This window comes from Anabrus simplex, chromosome X, assembly GCF_040414725.1.
Source record: "Anabrus simplex isolate iqAnaSimp1 chromosome X, ASM4041472v1, whole genome shotgun sequence".
In the NCBI taxonomy this organism is placed as follows: Eukaryota; Metazoa; Arthropoda; class Insecta; order Orthoptera; family Tettigoniidae; genus Anabrus; species Anabrus simplex.
Window position 1 is genome coordinate 159,552,746 of NC_090279.1, and position 23,181 is coordinate 159,575,926.

At 38.8% G+C, this 23,181-nt stretch overlaps 1 protein-coding gene across 2 annotated transcripts in view; it reads left to right on the forward strand.

Annotated features, from left to right (window-relative positions):
* The window catches only part of LOC136886738 (uncharacterized), a 144,067-nt gene that overhangs the window by 100,609 nt on the left and 20,277 nt on the right, over positions 1-23,181 (forward strand). The window contains exons 6-8 of one of the 2 annotated variants that reach the window (XM_068230470.1): positions 1,670-1,774; positions 4,557-4,606; positions 16,806-16,884. In XM_068230470.1, coding sequence (XP_068086571.1) covers positions 1,670-1,739 — 70 coding nt within the window. In that variant the 3' untranslated portion in view covers positions 1,740-1,774; positions 4,557-4,606; positions 16,806-16,884. Of the gene's footprint in view, positions 1-1,669; positions 1,775-4,556; positions 4,607-6,248; positions 7,349-16,805; positions 16,885-23,181 lie in introns of those variants that run through there. The other variant, XM_068230471.1, reaches the window with a different exon arrangement.

Genomic DNA, 23,181 nt, shown 5'->3' on the forward strand with positions numbered 1-23,181 from the left:
CTCGAGATATTACACTGCCGAGGTATGTAAAGCTTTCCACAGTTTTAGTGGATGGTTTCCTAGCATGATGTTTGCCGGTTGTCCCTCTCTGTTTATTGCCATCACTATGATTTTGAGTTTTCTCATCTTGAGATTGAACTCCTGGAACTTAACCTTCCATTCATTGAGTCTCTACTGTAATTGTTCCCTAAAATATGGGCATTAACATGTACATATTTGTTCAGTTTAGCATGTTTTATCACTTAGACACTACAATAAGTGGCAAATGGTTAGTCCTAACATAAACTGAAGCCTATAATGTGCACTTAAACCCTCAATGATGCGGAACATTTGAGTGCCGCATTAACCAGTGGACAGATGTGATTCAGGTGTGAGCAAAAAGAAAATGTAGTGTTCTCATTAGAAATTCGCTGTTACAACAATTCTGTTCAAATTAATTTCAAGCTTTTACATTCGACACTCATAAGAATGTAATTTACATTCATCGACTCTATAGTATTTTTCCCTTGTACTAATGAAGAGCCCTGTCATAATTTAGATGAAATGACAGTGTCATTCTCATATCTGCATGGGTTATTTCACAGTGCAATGAAAACTAGTGTAATCGCTGCCTTGGAAACTTTGAGCAGAAGGAATTGGAAACATCAGTTGAAAGATTAACTTAGCATGATTTTCAGGTTAATGGGTTGATTAGTTCATGAGAAAGAGGGCCTGTACTTTGGCATGTATATTGTCATGCATTACTTAGTCTTGCCCACATGCACTGCCATTCCATGATGTGCGTCCGCTCTCATTTTGCTGAGTGCGGATAAACATCATCATAGTTAATCAGTCTTGTTAGTGCTGTCATATCTGATTTATTCAAATTAATTTCTTCACTATTATTTTAACTGCACTTTGCCAGACTTCCGTACATCATATCTCAAAGTGAGAGCAAGGCAAGTAATTATGATTCATTATGTTACTCACTCATCCATAATTAATTACACTTTAAACAGAGGGAATAAGAGTCCATTCTAAATGGCCTTAGCGGTCAAATGGAAAGGTTTAGGAAATCGGCCATAAACAAAATGCTAGGAGGCAAAACACTTGCACTCCTTTTGAAATACACTATGAAAAACACTTAAAAGCCTATGTGGGGTCATGGCCCAAAGTTACGGAGGGTGCCTAGATGTCGAAAAATATTAAGTTCCAAAAATAGAGTTACAATAAAGTTTCAGGAAATCATAGTCATCCCAATACCAAGATGAATGTGGATTAAAAGAGCATGAACGCTGTTTATTCCCTAAGTTACATCTTTCCCCACAGGGATTTGAATTGATCAGTGCAAATATGATGAGAGTAAGTTTTCTAGTAAAGTCACAAAATGTCAAGGGGTTCAAAGTGCATTCCGAATTTCAGTGAGCTTCGCATACAGAGTTGACCGAAACCTATTGCCTGAGAACTACAGAGCAAGTTTCCAAGAAAATATGTGTTTATAGTATTGAGTTTTTTATTTGTTTTGTTTCTGAGTTGCAGCTTAAAATATGCAGATCTTTGGGACATGAGTCTTATGATTTACTTTCCGTAAAACAAAACAACCACCACTACAACTCTTTTCTTTTCCCATGTAAGCATCTCAGACCTGTTAATCTAATGTGGTTTACTTTTGTTACGCTGTTTACTACAGGCACATCAGGAGGATACACTCAGGTCGCAGAACATACAGTCAGCTCATAAAGTTGAAGATTCCCTTGTAATATTTGTGAAGACTGAACCGTTAGCAGATGAACAGGTAATATAAAATAGACTTGGAGTTGTGGAGTTTCATAACACCAAACTTATAAGTAACAACCTTACATTGTGCACAAATAAAAATAAAAAATCTAGAATGAAATTTAGTTCTGTAAAATATTATTTACAAACTGTTAAGTATCCAAAGGCCAGTGATATAGGCTAAGATTAAAGAAAGAACAAGAAGTAGATGCAGACTTAAAGTTTAGACTTTATAGAGAACAGCATGGATTGAAACACAGTAGAGAAGCAGCCATGTTTGTTGGATAGAGGGAGGTCAAAAGGTGCCAGTAACATCATAAACTGGCAGGAGCTGGAGCTGGCAACAATGAAACAGGGCAAAATTTGGCAAACCATGCAGGTGCTTTTTTTTTTTTTGTTTTTTTCATTTGGTATATGGCTTTTAGTGGCAGAAGTGTCCAAGGATATGTTCAGCTTGCCCGCTGCAGATCTTTCTGTTTGATACTCTTCTCTTAGGTGATCTCTGCATCTGGTTGTGAGATGGTTATGATGATCGTGAGTTAGGGTAAGAGTGAAACCTGGTGCCTGCACATAGCCTACATGGGTTGAATAACACAAAGGGGTCTGATCCAGACTTAACGTCGCCATCCGACAGATGAATTACTATCAACAACATCATATGCCCTTACTCAATATGAACAGTGTGGAGAAGTTTGGAACTGAATCCATGGTATCTAGTCACTATCTAGTGATTAGAAATTGAATACCACAATCTCTGCCACCCTTCCAGCCAAATAGTGAACAGTTTTCTCCACCTGCAGGACTCGAACCAGCTAACCATGGTTTTACCCCACACAGACTTGGCACCTTAAAGATCATGGCCACTAGGAGGATTAACCCAACAGGCACTGAAAATACTACAGCACAAAGGAGTGGTGTCTCAATATTTCAACATAGTCTCCTAATGGCCTGCCAAGAAACTTCTGCTCAGATCAAGGGACTGCAGGTTACGTGATTACATGTAGTCAGCACAACAAATCCTCTCCCCTATTATTCTTGTTCTCACAAAGGATTAGTAAACCTTGAACTGGCCCACAGATTTAGATAAAAATTCCTAACCTGGCTGGAAATTGAATCTGTGGCCTTCTGGTAATAGGGCAGGCTTTTAGTATTGGATAGTACTTTCTAAAAATTACTTGTATACAGAGGGTTCTTGAAAAATGTTCCAGTATTTACAGAGGAAGGAGCTCGCAACATGAATAATTGAAGGTGCTATGCACATTGGTAGCAAATCCAATATCTTCATAGTTATGGTCCTCTACCACTACTATCAGTGATCACAATGTTTTAATAATTTACAGAGGGTCATATGCAATGCAAAATGGAAATACATTCCTACCGAAACAATGTTTGTAAACCTTCTAACGTGTTGTGTTACGGCCCAGTTTTATCATGGGGTTTGGCGACTCCTACGATGGTTTTTCCAAGAGTGATAAATTGGTCAGGGAGGGCCAGTACCTTGGTCTGCCCATTCATCTGACCTTAACCTTTTAGATTTTTGACATTAGAGACATTTAAAGGCCCTGGTGTATGTGGTCCCCATAAATGATGCCGATACACTACGACAACATGTATTCACTGTCTGTGATACAATCCAGATGGCCAGGGCTGTTCCAACAAATGTGTAATTCCATACAGCGTGGCGTGGAAGGCTGCATTGTAATGGATGCTGGTCACATCGAGCACATGTTGTGAAGAGTAGATAAGAAAACATGGTGATGATTGATGGTAATGGCAGGGGGCGATTACTCATGGGGTTATAATACCAATATAAATGGTCCGTTATTGGACATTATAAATTTTCCTGCTAACTCATTCTTGGTTGCCAGCGTTTCGCCCTCGTGTGCTAGGGTGGGCTCATCAGTTGGTACCTAGCACACCTACCAATACGCTGGCTAGTGCATACCGTGGAGGCCACTGCGTAGGCTAACTGGAGCCACCGGCAGTGCCAATGCACTAAGAGACTTTGTCTCATCAGCAAAAATTGATGCCTGCTTGGCCATCAGATGATATAGATGTTGATTCCCATAGGGAATCTGAAATATTTGTCCTGAATGAGTAAATTTATAATACCAATATAAATGGTCCGTTATTGGACATTATAAATTTTCCTGTCCAATAACGGACCATTTATATTGGTATTATAAATTTACTCATTCAGGACAAATATTTCAGATTCCCTATGGGAATCAACATCTATATCATCTGATGGCCAAGCAGGCATCAATTTTTGCTGATGAGACAAAGTCTCTTAGTGCATTGGCACTGCCGGTGGCTCCAGTTAGCTTACGCAGTGGCCTCCACGGTATGCACTAGCCAGCGTATTGGTAGGTGTGCTAGGTACCAACTGATGAGCCCACCCTAGCACACGAGGGCGAAACGCTGGCAACCAAGAATGAGTTAGCAGGAAAATTTATAATGTCCAATAACGGACCATTTATATTGGTATTATAAATTTACTCATTCAGGACAAATATTTCAGATTCCCTATGGGAATCAACATCTACTCATGGGATTTGTGACCAATATTTATAGGGCATTTTTCCTTTGTTTCTAGCATGCTCCCACCTCTGTTAATACTGGAATCTTTTTCAAGGATACTCCCTTTTCATTCCTTTGTTGCTTGGTGCCTCCTCTGTTAATACTGCACCGTTTTCAAGGACACCCTGTATACATACGATAATAATTTGCAGGATTATTTCAGAAACATATTTTTGTTAGTATTGATAGATTCATATGAATAATTTCTTGTTTGCTCTTAGGCTCCAAACAAGATAAAGGAGGAGATTACCACCCAAATAGAAGAAGAATGGTATGTATGCTTCTGTATCATGTTTTTCATAGGGTTTTAAATAACTTCATATTAGCCCCTCAAGCGTGACATTGCAATACCCCGGGTTGCACCCACAGCATGCTTTATGTTTAGCCTACTCCCAATACTGACTGCAGTACCGTATGTACTTCACTATAATTTCTAAATGAACAGGCATAAAATTATCAAAAACACAGTAGCAATAACATATTATATCAGATTATAAAACATACTGGTTTTTTTTTCTTTTACATGTTGCTTTACATCGCACCAACTCAGATAGGTCTTATGGCGAAAAACATATTGTAAACATGCTAAAGTTGTTATCTGTGGACAGCTGCACATCCATACTGGGACTTTGTGTAATAGTCCTCCTGCAAGCATTTGCATTTTTTGGCATATTATCATGATTGACATTGTTAGCATCACTACTTTCACTGGAATTCATAGTAAACCCATCCTCTATGGCACTGTCACACCTTGAATTTTTTTCACTGCCTCTATTAACAAGTAACTAGCTATATCTGCATCACCAATAACTCTGCTAGGACATGCCATGTTTGCAAATATCCTTGAAGCATATGTGCAAATAAGTGTGAAGATATGCAACACCTCTCAGCAAAAATAATAAGCTCTGAATGTAGCCAAAAGCTGACTTTTCCTGCTATCTTTTGACAAAGGAAATTTCTAATCATGAAATCCATGTAGCGGTCATTTCAAAGTGTATGGCATTATATTGTGTCGTATACAAATTGCGTATTAGGATGGCATGTATTAACATTTGCTTTATAGTCTTGATCACTAAAATGAAGAATACAAACATGAGAATAAATTTGTTGAAATCAACTGCATAGTGGAGAGCTTAAAAGATTCAGAGGCCTTTTCGAAACATCACTTATACTGCTCCGAAATGACATATTGTTTAATGTTTACAATATTTAAAAAAATTGATTAAATCAGGGCCTTACAGGTTGCATGCACCAGGTGCATGCAATGTGCACGGTGCAAAAGACGACTTCACTTGGTTGACCAGAGTTCAGCAATAGCGCTGTCTCTCTCTTTCCCCACACCTGTCTTGCTCGCTCCGCCTGTCTCCCTCTTCCTCACTTGCTCTGTAGCGCTCCTAAGCTGAGCTTAGCCGAGTAGCCCAGAGACGAAGTGTTGAGCCGAGCCTGGTGGGACTGATGTATTGTGCACAGGAACTCTGCGCCTCAGTCTGCACGCATGAGATTTTGGTTGTTTGAGAGGCCCTGAACTAAATTGTAAAAATTCAGGATCCTTGTGGTCATTCACAATTTGTGAAATGAAGTCTTTTGAAAATACTACTAATACCTGTAAATTCCCAAAAAAAAAAGACTTCAAATTTTGCATTTCTTGGAGCATAGCATAATTTTCTAGCATTACGGAAGTTTTCTGGTTTTGCATGGCCTGTTCCTGAAAGTAATGATTTCTTTGTGAAATAGTCTTGTCTTGTTGACTGTCCACAACTTTGAGAGAACTTGTCTGTTGTAGTTTTTTTGTTATTGTAGTATTAAAATCCCAATGTCAGTCACTTACCAACTCATGTATGGTTCTTTTCCTCTTACATTTAAATTAATTGCATATTTAAATGAATATAAAACTTAATATATCTACTTTTCAGTGGGGATGAGACTGAAGTAGAAGAAAGTAAAATGGCATGTGCTATATGTGGCGTTGATGGACAAGGTCCTGTGTGTGATCAGTGTGTGTTACATCTTCCTGAGGATCATAATTTTACTGGAAAAATCAGAAAAAAGAAGAGTCACTCTTGTAAACTATGCAAAAAAATATATAAGCGGTCAGATTCCCTTAGGAAGCACGTCATAGCAGCACACTCTGGAGAGAGGAACCATGAGTGCAAAATTTGTTCGAAGAGGTTTGCTCTTAAGTGTAATTTGAAGATCCACATGGCCACACATTCAAAATTAAAGCCATTTCAATGCACTATTTGTGACAAACGGTTTAGTTTTAAAAGATTTTTAAAGAGACATAGCAACAAACATGCTGAAGAGAGAGTATTCAAATGTGAGTTCTGTGGGAGTTCATTCTATGAACAAGGTCATCTTAATAAGCATATGGTGATCCATTCAAAGGACGGCGTTTTTCAATGTAATCTTTGTCCTAAGGAGTTCTCCTCAAAAAGCTTACTTCAGGAACATCTTAGTGTTCATGCTGCAGAGCGCCCTTTTAGGTGCAATTTATGTGGTAGATCTTTTGCCGAAAAGTCTAAGTTAATAATTCATAATACGACTCACACAGGAGACAAACACGTACAATGTGAAACTTGTGGTAAAGAATTTCTTGACCCTAAAGCGCTGAGGAATCATATTCGTATTCACACCTCTGTACCTAGTTATACCTGTTCTTTCTGTAAGGAAGTGTTTAGCAGGATGTACTTGTTAACTATGCATATGTATACCCATACAGTTGGCCAAACTTTTCATTGTGAAGTGTGTTCCATGTCTTTCACAGAGGAATGTAGGCTCTTGAAGCACATGAAGAAGCATTCGGGTAAAACTTTTGGGAAGAGAATTACCACCTCAAAATGTCGTTAGAGAAACATTTCGTTGTGCACAATTATGTACATCCCAGTGAAACTAATCTACCATCAGTCAGAAGTGAACTGCCTGTGTATTGTTTTATTGGACAATTATGGTGTTGTTTAATGTGTAATTTCTGAAGTGATCTTTCTAATTCATCATCTTACATTTTGCTCATGTAGCTCCTGCCAGATTGGGATGTTTCCATCTTCCTCTATTCAACCACAATTATTCCTCATGAACTACTATCTTTGCTTCTTCTAATTATACTATTCCTGATCGTTTTCAAACACTTTGGTTTGGGTGTCCTTCTTCTTCTCCCCTCTCCTTTCAGGGAACTCAGTTATCCACTTAGGCATCCGTCCTCTTAACGTATTCAATCAATTCAGGTTCATCCTTCTCCATTCTATAGAAAAGCCTTTCCACTCTGATTTCCTCTCTCATTTCTTACTCTGTCTTTCTTGTCTTTCCTATCATACTATGTAAAAAATTTCATTTCAGAGGCATTGTCCAGGTGCGCATTACATATGTCAGCATTGGGCTGTAGTACATCTTACATTGGAGACATGTAAAGTGAGACTGCTTCCTGTTTTGTAATATTTCATAAGGGACAGCGAATTGCTTTGAAGCAGTGTGTTGATACATGGCGCACTTCCGTCTTTGACTGGAAGAGGAGCCCTACTTAAGATGAATTCTAATGTTTAATTCAGCAAACCTACAGCCCCCGAACCCTTGGAGTTAACCAAGGAAAGTTGAAATCCTTGACCCAATCGAGACCCCTTGAACCAACGGCCAACACATGCTAACCATTTAGCTCATACTATACATACCAGTATCAAAATATTGCATCCATGATACAGGCCTCCAAGTTGAAAATAAAAAGCGTGACTTCTACGCTGTTTCGTTTTACATTTTGTAATAATTGAAAACTTTTAAATGCAGTTCTCTTATTGCAAATTAAAGATATACGTGGATATTATGGCGATAACCTGTATTTAGGAAAAGATTCTGTAGACCCTTTGCAAACGATAGGTTAGATACCTAACACGGCGCGGCTCCCGCAGCTCAGCTCAGATGATGTCACAGAGGTTAGAAATTCAACGCGCCGTGTCTCGAACGATGTCACAGTGGCTTGTGTGTAGCTGCCAATTTTGGAACTAGTTACAAGAGTAGGCTATGGGGAAAGATTATTGGTCTGGCTTGGTTAGGTCCGGCTTGTAACAAGACTATTGGGCAGAGGCAACAAAGTGGTGAACAGGCCTCTACCCTCCCACACACTCCACAAGGTTCGACTCGATTAATCACCCTGTGATGAATTAAAACGTATCTGGCTCACTGCGTGATTTTCTCGTTTTTCAATTAAGTTAGCAGTCCTAGCCAGCCTATACAAACACAGAAAATGGTGGCAAATTTGAGTTTCATGCTGTCTACATTTTAATTCTTGTAAATAAGAATACTTCTAGGGGTCGGTTAGTTGCCTGTGGGGAACTGTTGGTACCAGGAGGCTCGTAGTGAGGTTCCCTGTGAATAACATGCACACAGCACTCCTGCCTAGAAGATCCTTGTTCAAGATTAGCAACTCCAAATTGCTCGTACATTCTTGCATAACAGGTTGCCACTATTATATGCTGAGAGTATTGAGCAGTCCCTCTAAATTTAAAAAAACTTCTGCACATATTTTTCTTACGTAAAATCAATCAATGCGAAAAAATTGTGACCGAGGACAAACAATTTTTTGATGATCCATGCGATAAAACAATAGTTTGAGAAACGATAGATGCGGGGAAATTATCATTGGTTTATATGGAACATTTTTGGGACCGAATAAATTCAACGATGAATACGGGATAACTACAGTTCCGGGAATGATGTATCGAGGTTCTACTGTATTTGACTTCTGTTAGTATTGTTTATAATCTCTCCAGCCTCCCTTTTTCATTATGTCTCAAGACTGTTATGCTCACGCATGTTAATTTCCGCTTGAGGATCTTCCGGATTTCACTTTTTGAATGTTGGCAGGTATGGTAATTGCTACATCCAGAGACTAAATGGAATGCACCCACCAGATTTTGTCCTCTTTGGTTTTGAGAACAGTTTGTTTTGAACAAGAAAGACGATTTAAATAAAGTTTTAAGTTTGTGGAAAGTAATAAAAGTCATCACCTGTGTAACTATCAGACGAATTCCATTTTATCGGGTAGATTTTCGGGTTCAAGGTACAGTAGTGGCGACCGCGACTGGATGTGAACAAAGCATTAATTTGAAATGGATAAGTTGACTAAATTGTGAAAACCAATACGTGCGATGTTCACGAAAACATACGATGCGGTGATGGTGGAAACAGACCGCAACATGGTGAGATTGCATTTTACTAAACTAGAACGACTGGAAAGTGAACTGAAGAATGCGGATGAGAAAATATTAGAAGTGCTTCTCGACAATAGTGATGAACGATACACAAATGAATACGATAAAGTGAATGAATATCATGATAAAGTAGATGAAGCTCGTCAGAGAATGGAGTGTGTTGTATTAACACAATGTACAAATGAAGGAAATCAAATATCGAGTGATGGTTTCATAGGTTTCTCGCAGAAAAACTCAAACTGCCAAAAATCGAACTTCGAAAATTTTCCAGAGAGGCTAGGGACTGGTTAGGGTTTTGGAGTAAGTTTCGTCGAATTCATGACGGTTCAGACATAGAAAAAGAATATAAATTTCAATATTTGATCCAATGTGCTGTTGAAGGAAGTAGAGCTAGGGGGGTGGTAACTAGTTTCCCTCCAACAGCTAAAAATTATGATAGTGCAGTTTACTGTCTTAAAAGTTGATTCGGAAAAGAAGAATTACTCGTAGAATTTTATTTTTGTGAACTACTTGGACTTGTAATTCAAAATATTTCTTCAACACAAAGACTAACTCTCCTAAAGCTCTATGATGCCGCGAATCCCACCTTCGATCCCTTGAATCTCTGGGCATGACTGCTGACAAGTATGCAGCATTCTTGTTGCCGTTAGTTGAGTCATCTCTACCAGACGACTTGCTGAGAATATGGCTTAGAAATTCTGTCCATCACCCTGTTAGTGACTCTACCGAGGATTTATATTGTGACAAACTCTCGCGATTGATTTTATTCCTCAAGAATGAAGTGGAAGTTGAACAGAGGGTAACATTTGCCCAAGGATGATTTAATACAGCAAATCAGAAGCCTACAAAGCAGAAACCTAGGTTAAACGAAGTGAAAAACATGGCCACTGCTAGTAGTCTGTCCACAGGAGACAATGTGTGTATTCTGCAGAAAATCTCATGAGGGCAAAGAGTGCTTCAAGGTGCAGAAAATGATTCTAGTGGAAAGAAGGAATATTTTGATGAAAGCAGGGTATTGTTTTCAGTGCTTGAGACCTGGTCATGTTGCCAAGATCTGTAAGGGTAATGTACTTTGTCACTTCTGTCGAAAGAAACATGTTATTCTAATGTGCCCAACATTACCTTCAAATATTTCCAAGGAAAATGTGGAAGAAACAGAAGACGAAAAGGAAGGTGCAAGTGCTATCTTGGGTAACCAAAACTGTAGTCAGGATGTTCTTCTGCAGACCTTGTTGGTGAAGATCATAGGAAGGAAAGGGGATTAGGTAGTAAGAGCATTCATAGATAGTGGATCACAATGATCATATATATTAAAGAAACTGGTAGATACTATCGGACTGGAACAGTCAGGATCTGAAAACATGATTCATGCTCTGTTTGGAGGAACTGAATCAAAAGAGTATCCACATTTTAATTATCAAATACAGTTGAGCAGTTTAGATGGCAGGTACACATGTAAGATCCCTGTATTGGATCAACCGATTATTTGTGGTACTGTCCCTAGAATCCAAAGTGGTCCTTGGATGAAAGAACTCGAAAAAAATATAATCTTTCTCTCTGATTCTGGAGAAGGGACGCCTGAAATTGAAATTCTTTTAGGAGCAGACACCTACAGAATACTTCTCACTGGAAGAATAATAACATGGGATTTGGACCAGTGGCTGTTGAGACTCGACTTGGGTGGGTTGTTATGGGGAGGCTATCTCTGAACAGTCTCTCAGACTCATCCAGTATGGTGGTATCGTCGATGTTGACTTTAACACTGCAATCACTGATTTATGGAAGTTGGACACCCTGGGAATTAGGGATCCTGCTGAGAAGACATCGAAGAAAGAAATAGAAATAGCTACCTTGGATCATTTTAAGAAGACTGTCTCAATCAACGAGGATGGCCGTTACGAAGTCCATCTACCATGGAATGAGGTATCTGAGGAGCTCCACGACAATTTGGAAATGGCTGAGAAGAGGTGCAGGACGACAACTAACAAACTGTTGAGTGGCAACAAGTATCAGGAATACAATGTTGTGTTTCAGGGGTGATTGAAGAGGTGCCCTTTCAAGACCTTGAAAATAAATGTCACTATTTACCTCACAGAGGTGTATTCAAAGAAAATTCAACCACACCATTAAGACCCATATTTGATGCTTCTTGCAGGGGGAAGGAAAGTTCATCTCTGAATGAGTGCGTGGAGAAAGGACCAAATCTGCTGGAACAAATTCCACCTATTCTGATCAGGTTTCACCGCCATGAAATTGGAGTAATTTTGGACATAAAAAGGGCCTTTCTGCAAATTTCTATTGCTCCTTCAGACAGAGATTTCTTGAGATTCCTATGGTGGGAGGATTCCTCCATGAAGAAAATCAATATATTCCGACATCGACAAGTTGAATTTGGGCTCAAGTGTAGTCCATTCTTGTTGGGTGCTGTTCTTGATCTCCATTTAGAAAACAGTCCTCCTGAACTGCAAGAAACAGCACAACTATTAAAAAGCTCATTCTATGTCGACAACTGCATAACATCCCTTGATTCAGAGGAGTAAAGGACCCACTTTGTTGAGAAATCTATTAAACTACTTTCAGGAGCCAGAGTTGAACTAACATGGCTGGGAATGCACCTCAAGGGGAACAGAGAATATGTTTGAAAAGATTTCTCCTGTTCTTGAATTATTATGGGACAAGGAAGAAGATGTATTGTACTGTGACGTGAGGCCTCAAAATGAGACTGGATGTGTTACACGAAGAAAAGCCTTGTCATCTGCTCAGGGGATTTTTTATCCCATTGGTTTCTCATGTCCTCTGACCTTATTCCCTAAACGTCTCATTCAGGATAGCTGGAATTCGAAGATGGGGTGGGATGATCCATTGCCATATAATGTACAGAAGAAGTTCAGAAAATGGGAAGCTGATGTTTGGCACCTTTCTAAAGTGAAAATATTGAGACATTTCTTAGTAAGCAGGTCTGAACAAACCTGGAGTTTACATACATTTTGTGATACCAGCCGGAGTGCTTATACTGCAGTTGTACGAAGCTGTACCGGTACTGAAGAGATTGTTTCTGTTCAGCTGATCATGGCAAAGACAAGAGTTTCACCACTGAAGGAAATTTCAATGCCGCAATTGGAACTCCTGGCATATTGTATTGGTAGTCGACTAGCAAACTTGGTCAGAGAAAGTCTGAACTTGAATATCTCCAAGTTTTATTGGATGGACTCTTCAGCGGCATTGTATTGGATCAAGAGAGATGAGTCATGGGGAGTATTTGTCTACAATCGAGTGAAGGAGATTAGATCTTTGACGAGACAAGAAGACTGGAGGCATGTTACTGGGGAGCAGAATCCAGCTGACCTTCCATCTCGAGGCTGTTCCGTAGAAGTCCTTATAGACTCTAAATGGTGGGAGGGTCCTCACTGGTTGAAGTTGGCAGAAGGGGAATGGCCGACATAAGAGGTCAACGTGGATGATGACATCATCAAACAAGAGAGAAGAAAAAGTCTCCATCACTGATCAATTCCTCAGTGGACAATGGTGATGCCTGGTACCTAAGAAGATTTTCCAAGTTTTCTCAAATTGTGAGGCTCATAGGATGGATACTGCAATTTGTTGGAAAATCATTGAAACGTAGCAGTTGTGAAAGTGGGGGTGATCTCTCTGCTTCAGAACTCGCGCAGGCAGAGAGAAGGCTTCTGCGTCTTGTCCAGACAGCAGTTCTGGAAGAAACTGAAAGATGACGACTGAAATCCCTTTGCACTTTTGTGGACCAAGATGGTCTTCTGAGGCTGAAGACTAAAATTGTTCTAAGAGTAGATGAGGAAAATTTTAGATATCCCATTCTTCTGCCTTCCAGTCAAAAATATTGAGATTCTAATCCGAGACTACCACATACAATATTCTCATGCGGGTGTTGAGGTGTTACTTAGAATGTTAAGGGAAGATTATTTGAAATTTATTTTATGTAATGATCTTAAGGGGTCGGAAGACTGTGCGGAGGGTGATCACAAAATGTGTCAAAGGTCGACAATTGGAGTCAAAGAAAATTAATATAAATCTTGCACGATTGCTAGAAGATAGAGTGAAAGAACCGTCAGTTTTCGAGGTCAGTGGGGTTGATCTTGCTGGGCCACTGATTTCAAGGGGCGGAGAGAAAGCTTGGATTTTGTTGTTTACTTGTGCTGTGCATCAAGCTGTACATATTGATCTGGTGTTAAACCTTTCCACAGAAGCATTTCTTCAAGGTCTTAAGAGATTTATTGCAAGGTGGGGACGACTCAGAGTTATATACAGTGACAATGGGACCAACTTCACAGGAGCTGTGAATTCCTTTGACTCTTTGGACTGGCATAAGATAGAAGAGGAAACGTCTTCAAGGAGGATCCAGTGGAAATCCATTCCACCCACAGCTGCTTGATGGGGTGGATGGTGGGAGAGGATCATTCAAATGGTCAAGAAGTTGTTGAAGAGGACATTGGGAAGAGCCTCTCTCACCTACGAGGAGGCTTTGACTGTCCTATGCGATGTGGTGTCTGTGGTAAATTCTAGGCCTTTGACGTCCGTGTCTGAGGATCCAAGCGACTGAGTGCCATTGACTCCTGCAATGTTCCTGCAGGACAACCGGTCCATTGGAGTCCCTGATCTGGATTGCCTTGACAAGACTGATCTCAGAAGATGGGCCAAGTACCTGCAGTGTTTACGGGAGGAATTGAGGAAAAGATTCTGTGATGATTACCTGAGCCTTTTAGTACAGCCGCAAGTTAAAGAAAAGTGTCGAATGATGCTAAAGGTTGGTGACATTGTGTTAGTAGGCTCTGATCAAAGGAAAAGACTCGATTGGCCTTTGGGTAAAGTGATTGAGATGTTTCCTGGTAGAGATGGTAACGCAAAAGTAGTTCGAGTGCAGACTGCTGGACGGGACATGATCACACCCATTCAACGTTTGTACCCACTGGAGATGACTTCATCGCAGGATACCTTACAAGTGGAAGATGATGGAGATAATGAGCAAGGAAGCGTTATTTCTGCTGTAAAAGACGAAGTTAAAACGAAAAGTGGACGTTTGGTGAAACTCCCTGCATGATAAGAGGACTTCAGTTTTATGATAAGTTCTTGTCTTGTTAAACTGTGTAGGCGAAATGATTGGCAGATTCTTTTATTGGTTCATTTTGGTTTTCTTAACAGGGGAATAAAGAAAACCAAAAGGTGGGAGGTATGTTACATCCAGAGACTAAATGGAATGCACCCACCAGATTTTGTAGTCTTTGGTTGTGAGAACAGTTTGTTTTGAACAAGAAAGAACGATGTAAATAAATTTTTAAGTTTGTGGAAAGTAATAAAAGTTATCACCTGTGTATCAGACGAATTCCGTTTTATCAGGTAGATTTTTGGGTTCGATGTAACAGTAATAGTATATTGCAATAAACTGTGTTTGCTTCTTCACTAGGCGCTTATAATGATACTAAAAATGAATGAGTTTTTGCATTAAAAGCACACTAAAACAGTGACTAATTTGAATACTTATAAAATGATTAATTAAATTTAAGAAGAGTTCACAGTAGGTATTCTGTGTACAATAACAACCTTAACTTAATTCAGTTATTAAAAAACATCTAGTAAAATAGTAGTCTAAGTACGTGAACTAACTTGAATAATTATAAAATGAGTAATGAAATCAAAGAAGAGTCCAAAATCTGAATTTTACATACCTAAACAAACAACCTGAACTAGTTAGGAAATGGTTAACTGATTAAATAAACGAATTTGAATTATTATAAAATAAGTAATTAAATCTAAGATGATTCCAAGATTGACATTATATGTACAGTAACAGACTCAACCTAATCCAGTTTTAAAATCTACTTCAAATTGAAGTTTAAAAACTTTTTGCACTTGACAGGCAGGAACATCCTTCTGTTGTATAAGCCTGCTTTGAGAACAATAATGTTCTTTCTTTGTGTAAAACAAAGACCTTACATTGCAGAGTACATTCTTCTTTTAGTAACTTGACTCATAATGTAGAATAATAAAAGTCTATTAATGAGTATCGGCTTATCGTAAGGACAATATCACCCGAAGTGTTTGCATTGAGGCAAGGAGAAAAAGAAAACACTGTCACTGTTTTGAAGTGATTGGAGTTCTGTTTAAATCTATTAAAGAAACTATTTAATATAGTTTATGTTGGGTCCACCTTGTCAATACACTTTTAATGATTGAAAATTATTTATGCTATCATACATGTTTAAGGAACAATATGCATTTCCTTCATCAGTGAAGTCAAATCAAGGAGTTCTGTTCACACAAAGCAATCTCACTGCTTCCAAACAGTGATGTGTTGAGGCATCCAGACAGTTGACTGTGCCGGCTCAGTGTTTCAACGCATACACACATCTGCCAATTCTATCTTACATATCACCTCTTTACACATTATTGGTACTTTCTTCCTCCACACCAGGTTTGTCACACACTAGTAGAATGCACTTGTCTGTTAAATCCATTTCCGAATCTCCATGTCCAGCTCTGCATTCTGCATGAGTTTGCTTCCCAAGTACTTGAAGCTGCATCTTGAAACAATTTTCTACCCAGGCATGCGAAGCTCTCCACAATTTCAAGGTTTTTTTTATTTCTTTTACTTTCCCTTTCTCCACTAGTGAACATAACTGACCACTCATTTCCACACTGATTTTGATGCCATGATTTTGCGATAATTTTTCACTCAACATGTCTAGTTGCCATTTTATTCCCTCTCTGTTTGCTTCCCATACCAAAATATCATCTGCAAACACCATTACATTCAGCTCCCTGTCCCAGTAATATACCTTTGCCCCCTTCACAATTTTATACATAACCATTATGAGTAACAGTGGCTACAGTATGCTTCCTTGTCCTAGTCCAGTTTCATTCCAGAACTACACTCTTCTCCCCACATATATCCAGAAAATGCTGCTACAAATTTTATTGATTTGGTTTCACATATTTGTTTTCCAAATCCCCTTTGTAGTATTATTTTCCATTCCTTTGCTCTTGGTACACAATTGTAAGCCTTTTCTGAATCGAGGAATGTCATTATCATACCCTTTATGTATTCTTAATTTCTTTTTCCCCTTAATTGCTTCGTACTGAAGCTGGGGTCCAGTATTGATCTTCCATTTCAAAAGCCATATTGTCCTTGCACTTTTCTTCTCATTTGATTTTCTAGTGTTAAATATTGACTTCAAAAGACATTATGTGCAAAAAAAAAAAAAAATCATGGAAGAATTTAAAATGTTTCCTTTCTTATGCCAGAACTTCAGGACCAGTTCAGCTGAAGTTTGGAGTAGGTACCCTGTTCAAACAAAGGCGCATTCTCTTTTCAAGAATAATGGTCAGTATTATGTAGGTATTTCCAAAACTTATTTGTTTTATATGATAAGAACCAAAATTAATTATGAATAGTTAGTACATAAGACCTATCCCGGACCTGTTTTTCTATAGGGTCAGGTATGAAGTGAGATGAGATGAGTCTTTGTAGCATATTTTTACAACCTGATGTCAACCTTATGAGTGGAGATAATAAAATGAAACTAATGGCGTATGTGATAGGAGGAAGAGAGAGGGTGAAACCCAGTTCAAGCACATAGCTTGTTCCTGTTGAATACGACCAAGGGGTATGCTCAACGTTTGATGTCTCCATCCAACAGATAAATCACACTCAACAGAATCATATGCCCTCACATCTTATGAACAATGTGAAGAGGTTTCGATTTGAATCCAAGGTTTTGGAATGCAATTTTGTGATTACAAATTTACCCCCACCTCTTCTTACCATAACAGCCAACGTTTTAATAGTGAATTTTTTCAACAAACAGGACTTGAACCTACTGACCATGGTGTCAGACCATATAGACTTCACACTTTAGCAGCAATGGTCATCTGGGGGGCCTAAAAATAGTTAGTCCTATTACAAAATAAGGCCCAGCATTTACACATATAATTCAATTTTCTGTACGAAATATCATACAATATGCATTTCTTCCATAATTCATACAGTTCTCCACATAATTACAATGTAAAAATTGTTAAAAATTGCTTATGTTCTAGAGCACCAAGGTAAGTCTGTCAGCAGCACTGCTATTGTTTAGTAGTCATGGTAACAAATTAACTGAAGTTGGTTGTGGTACTTATGATTGTTTCTGTAAGTTCCAAGTCTGTGGCTTTTATATCATAATGATTGGGAGGATAATGAAGGCAAGTATTAAAATAAAATGTAAAGGAATTCACTCAAATGGGGGTGAAGGAATTGTGAGGTGCGGAACACAGAAGACCTAGGCTTTGAATACTCTGGTAATGCCAGGCTCAAACAAAATTTGATGGTCCTTAATATCCTAAGCCCCTAAAACAGATTAACACTGATATGACAGTGATAGACTGATGTTAGCTGATGTCTGTTCCATCTTTTCAGCAGCTACTTATTCATCTGTGCATGATGGTATTACTGCTGCAATTACAAAATTTAATGGCTGCACAACAGCTAGTACTACATAAAATTTTATGAGACTTCATTTGAAAAAAGCTTTCTGTGTGTATTCTATTTTATGACATTGCGTGAATAAAGTTTCTTTAAGTCAGTAATTGAGGGGAGTCTACCCTTTTCAATACCAGATATTGTATTATCGTGAAAATAAATCTATTTTTCAACTACAGTAACTTGTTTAAAAAGTATGTATTTCACCCCTCTTGCAGAAATCTTCAGCTTACAGAAGATGGATATTTCAAAATATGTAACAAATAACTACTCTAAAAGTATTTAAAATGTTCTAAATACTGCATAAATAAAGGGTGACCTGGGAGGAAAGGGCAATATTCTAGGATGGGTTAGTACTGGTCATTGTTATTTTAAAAGTTCATATGGACAGGGTATCTAAATGAGACAACTTTGGAGATAGCCCCATTTGAATATAAACATTGATAATTGATTTAATTGCTTTTATCCATAACAGTAATAAGAAGATTACAATACCAGACCATTTTTTTTTTCAGGTCATATCATTTTCTAATCCAGTGACAATGATTTTACAAGTTCTCAAAGATCCCACTATTGACCTCAATGCATTTGTCATCTCGCTGAAGTATATGACATGCTGCCCATCGCAGATCATCGTGACGATCCTGTACATCAGCAAAAGCATCCATTATGCAAGCAAGCATTTTGTCTTGTGTATTAATCTTCTATAGATTCCTCTTTTCACCCTATCCCACAAACAATAATTAATCTAAGGGGTTGAGGTTGGGAGACCTGGGTGGCCAGAGAATGGTACTACCACAAGTACAAAGAGAAAAAATCAATTAATTTAATTTAACACATTCATGTTTACATTCCATCGGGGTTATTTCGATAACAATTTATATATACCCCATGTTCAAATGAACTTCATTTTTATAAATGACTAATTCTATAAAATCCTAGAATATTGCCCTTTCTTCCTGGGCCAGAACCCAAACCCCATGGCACTACAGCCCTTGAAGGGCCTTGGCCTGCTAAGCAACTGCTACTCAGCCCGAAGGCCTGCAGATTACGAACTGTCATGTGATCAGCACGATGAATCCTCTTGGCCGTTATTCTTGGCTTTCTAGACCGGGGCCACCATGTCACCATTAGATAGCTCCTCAATTCTAATCACGTAGGCTGGGTAGACCTTGAACCAGCCCTCAGGTCCAGGTAAAAATCCCTCTCCTGGCCGAGAATCGAACCCGGGGCCTCCGGGTAAGAGGCAGACACGATACCCCTACACCACGGGGCCAGCTTCTTTCTGAGCCACCAACTAATAAAAAAACTATTGCCTTCCTTGTACTACTTTCCAATGCACAGTTTATGCATAGTACGTCTTATGCTAATGATATTTCTGTTTATAATGATGATATTTATTATGCCTTTGTAGGTAGTGAAGTTGAATTATAATCTCTTCTTTGAAACTGGTTGCATTCAAAGTTCCTTTAATCACTCCTTACTGCCACAAATATTACTAACTCTCTAATCTGCACGTCCTTAATCTCTTTATTTCTCTGTTTGCTATAATGGAAGCCATTTTCTTTTCCGTTTTGACTCGGTTAATTTAGAACTGTTAAGTTCTTCATTCTATTGAAATCAATTTATAAAATTTAGAAAATACTTTAAATAGGAAACATAATAACAGATTTCACCTGATAAATAAACAACTTCAATTAGAATGCATTAGGACTACGGGGTCACGCTCTGCATTCGAGGAGTGATGTATGGTTTCGAACACCACCATAGGCTGTCCTAAGGATTGTTTTCCCATTTTCACTTCTTTGCAAATGCCAGGACGGTTCCTCTTCATAGGGCAAAGACAATTTGTTCCACCTCCTTACCCAACTTCTTTCACCATAATTAATGGCGTCTTCATTAACACTTTAACAGAGGTTGGCATCAAGAAGGGCATCCATCTGTAAAAACATGCCACGTAAATTCATCTCACCTCATCCCCAATGCCATATTATGAAATGTAACTAAGGTGCAGATGTCCAATAGAATGTCTCTTTTCCATTCCTTATCACCTTTAAAAATACATGCCTGTTTGCATGTCATCAACCATTGCTTTACATTCTATAGTTAATTCACTTTTTAATTTAACAGTTTTTAACAGTTATAATCACCATTGGAAACTCCTTCATGCCTCTCTCATCAACCATATGTCCATCTCCATGGCTAAATGGTTAGTATGCTGACCTTTGGTCAAAGAAGTCCTGGGTTTGATTCCCAGCTGGGTTGGGAATTTTAATTTTCATAACTTTCCTTGAAGATACTTCACTATAACCCTTCTAAACAAACCTCCTAACTTACATGTACTTGCGCAGTTCAAGTCAAGAACTTCTGAGTGTAAATACCTACCTCCTACCCACCCATTACGATCTACAAATATCACTGCCATTACCTCATGAGGCCCTTGAAGACACAGAGACCACTACAGTTTCTGGGGGAAATTTCTACATCCATAATATCACTTCTTAGCCATGATTCCACTCCTAATACAATATCTGGAACACTGGTTTATATCTATTAACTGAAGGGTCAGGAAAAAAAGCAGGGGAGTCAAAATTTTTTAAACTTGAGAAAAAGCAATTTTAATGTTCAAATTGTTGTGACATCAGTGTATCAGCACATTAAGTTATTTTAATTTCCAGAAAAAAAAAACTAGGGTTCAGAAAATATGGAATCAGAGCTCTAGGCATTGTGTTTGTCCCCACAATGGTGTAATTCCACAAAACCCTATCAAAGTACACGTTTGAAGTGGAAAAAAACAGGTAAGTCAAGTGGAACAGACTCGCATCATCTAGTTGTGAGGAAGCTGACTGAAGAACTTGCAAGCATGAGGACTGCAAAACTTCATCAGACTTTGTATATCTTTGAATTTTTCTTTGGAAATCGGGAGAAGACCTAGAATAAAGAATGGAAATATCTCGGTAGACTGCGACAAATTGATGTTTTAGGAGACAAGTGATTTTTTAAAAGTTAAACTTACCATTATAAGCTGGAGTGGGAAGTTCAAACAGCCCATCCTTCAATGGTAGACCTTGTCGTGGTGCCCTTATAATCCCCGTTTGCATCCCTCCATAGTAAGTCGTGCGATACTGCAGCATACGGCTGTGGCTGGATGCAGAAGCTATTACCTTAATAGGCTGAATTTTGAAAGGGCATTTTGTAGCATATTTTGAGTCCAACATCGTCTTCCAGTCTAGCACCATGTGTTGGGTAACGCTGACCACAGTGAAAGGGGATGGTTTACATCTGGACGCTTTCACCATTTCTTTGAAATCCTCAGGTGTTTCCATCAACGCTTTTAGATTCCATAAGCCGACATTTTTATCGCACTCCAAGTACGAAGGGCCACACACGGGGAATGTAAGTTTGATGTCCTTCAGGCCAGCAATTTGATTGTGTTTTACATAATGAATGAAGCGGAAGACAGTATAGTTTTTATTCTGACAACGGAATCGCAGAAAATTGAGAGTTCTTCAGTGCCTTCATCCATGATATGTGTGATGAAGTGAAACAAGAATGAGGTCACTTCATTCGGGCCTTTTTTTGCAATACATTCTGGATAGATAAAAAAAATTGATTGGCCTGTTGCAAGAACATGGATATTGAACGAATACATAGACAGTTGTCGTTTATAATAAACGTCATTGGTTGCTATATGTGGCAGGGATACATTTTTAGCAAAGTCTATGCAGATAGCCACCTTCTTTTTATTTTTCCTTGCCGAGAGCTTACTTTTCCTTTTGTGGTCATAAAATGCTTGAGCCTTTTTCTTATGAAGAATGTTCATCTTCGTTCAACGATCAATCTGTGTTTGATCATTTGCTGTCTTCAGAGTTTTGACTTTTGCAGTGAATTCATCGCACTCTGCACAAGTGTCTGTTCGAGGATGGCCAAACGAAGTATTAAATTTCCTGTTGAAAATCATTCGATATGTGTCATAAGACACAGCCGTGGTAGGATGAAGTTCTTTAAAAAGATTGAACATTTTCTTAATGTTTAAATCTTCCAGGAAGTATGTTTTCGTGGAGTCCTTGAGTCTGAAGTGACTCTGACGGCCTCTGAAACTTTTAATGTGATTCTCAATCATAGTCGCAATTGCCTTACCTAGTTGTCTGTGTTTTGTAGAATGCTTACCCCTTTTATCCACTGGTGCACATCCATGTGATTTCAGACCTTTCTGCAGATAGTGGAGCTTATTTTTGCTTATGCCATGAATTGCACAAAATGCTTTCGCACATACCTGAACGTCCTGAACTGCCAACGCCTCTCGACCAATACACAGTCTGTAAGCATAGCTAGCTTCGCGAAACTGAGCAACTTCTTCATCCTTCCGCGGCCTTCTTTGCACCACGGGCATAACCGTAATCAACCCTCCCAAATACCTATTTTGTTCATTGTGAGACTGTAGACTGTTGAACTGGCGTAATATTTCTTTCCTGTCCGCTTCACTCGTGATGTTGTAACAGTCAAATTGTTTACAATGACAAGGGGGGCCAGGTTCATGGGTAGAAAGTTTCAGTTTCTTGTTCACCTCTGACATCCGTCCAGTAATCTTTCGTTTTTTTGCTTCATGTTTTACAAGTTCATCAGCACTGGAAGCCATAACCACTAACACACACTCGCGACACACAGCTCACAATAAAACCATAACCTCGTGGATGAACAAAAACAACACATCAAGTAAATGGAGGGAAGCACAGAGAACAAAGTCAAGACAGATAGCGCCGCGATATTTGCTCTGCCCTCTCGTGGCCAGCTGAGGCATCATTGACTTGCCTGCTTCTTTCCTCTTTGCAGTTGACTCCCCTAGTTCTTTCCCCTTACAGCGAAACTTTGAGCGCTTATTTCTCCTAACTCGCCTGCTTTTTTTCCATTTCCGACCTCTCAATAGATGCGCATGATCACTCTGAAGCGGACTGTAACAATATCTCAATTTCAAGAAAAAAGTGACTTACCTGGTTTTGTCCCCCGACCCTTCAACTTACTTAATTATATTCCTTTCGATACAATACTTGTACAGTTTAACAGTAACAGTTTTCTGTATTATCATTGCTGCTCCCTAGTCCTGTCTGTTTCCCTGAAGGTACTTCCCTATAATCCTTCTAAACAAACCTCCTAACA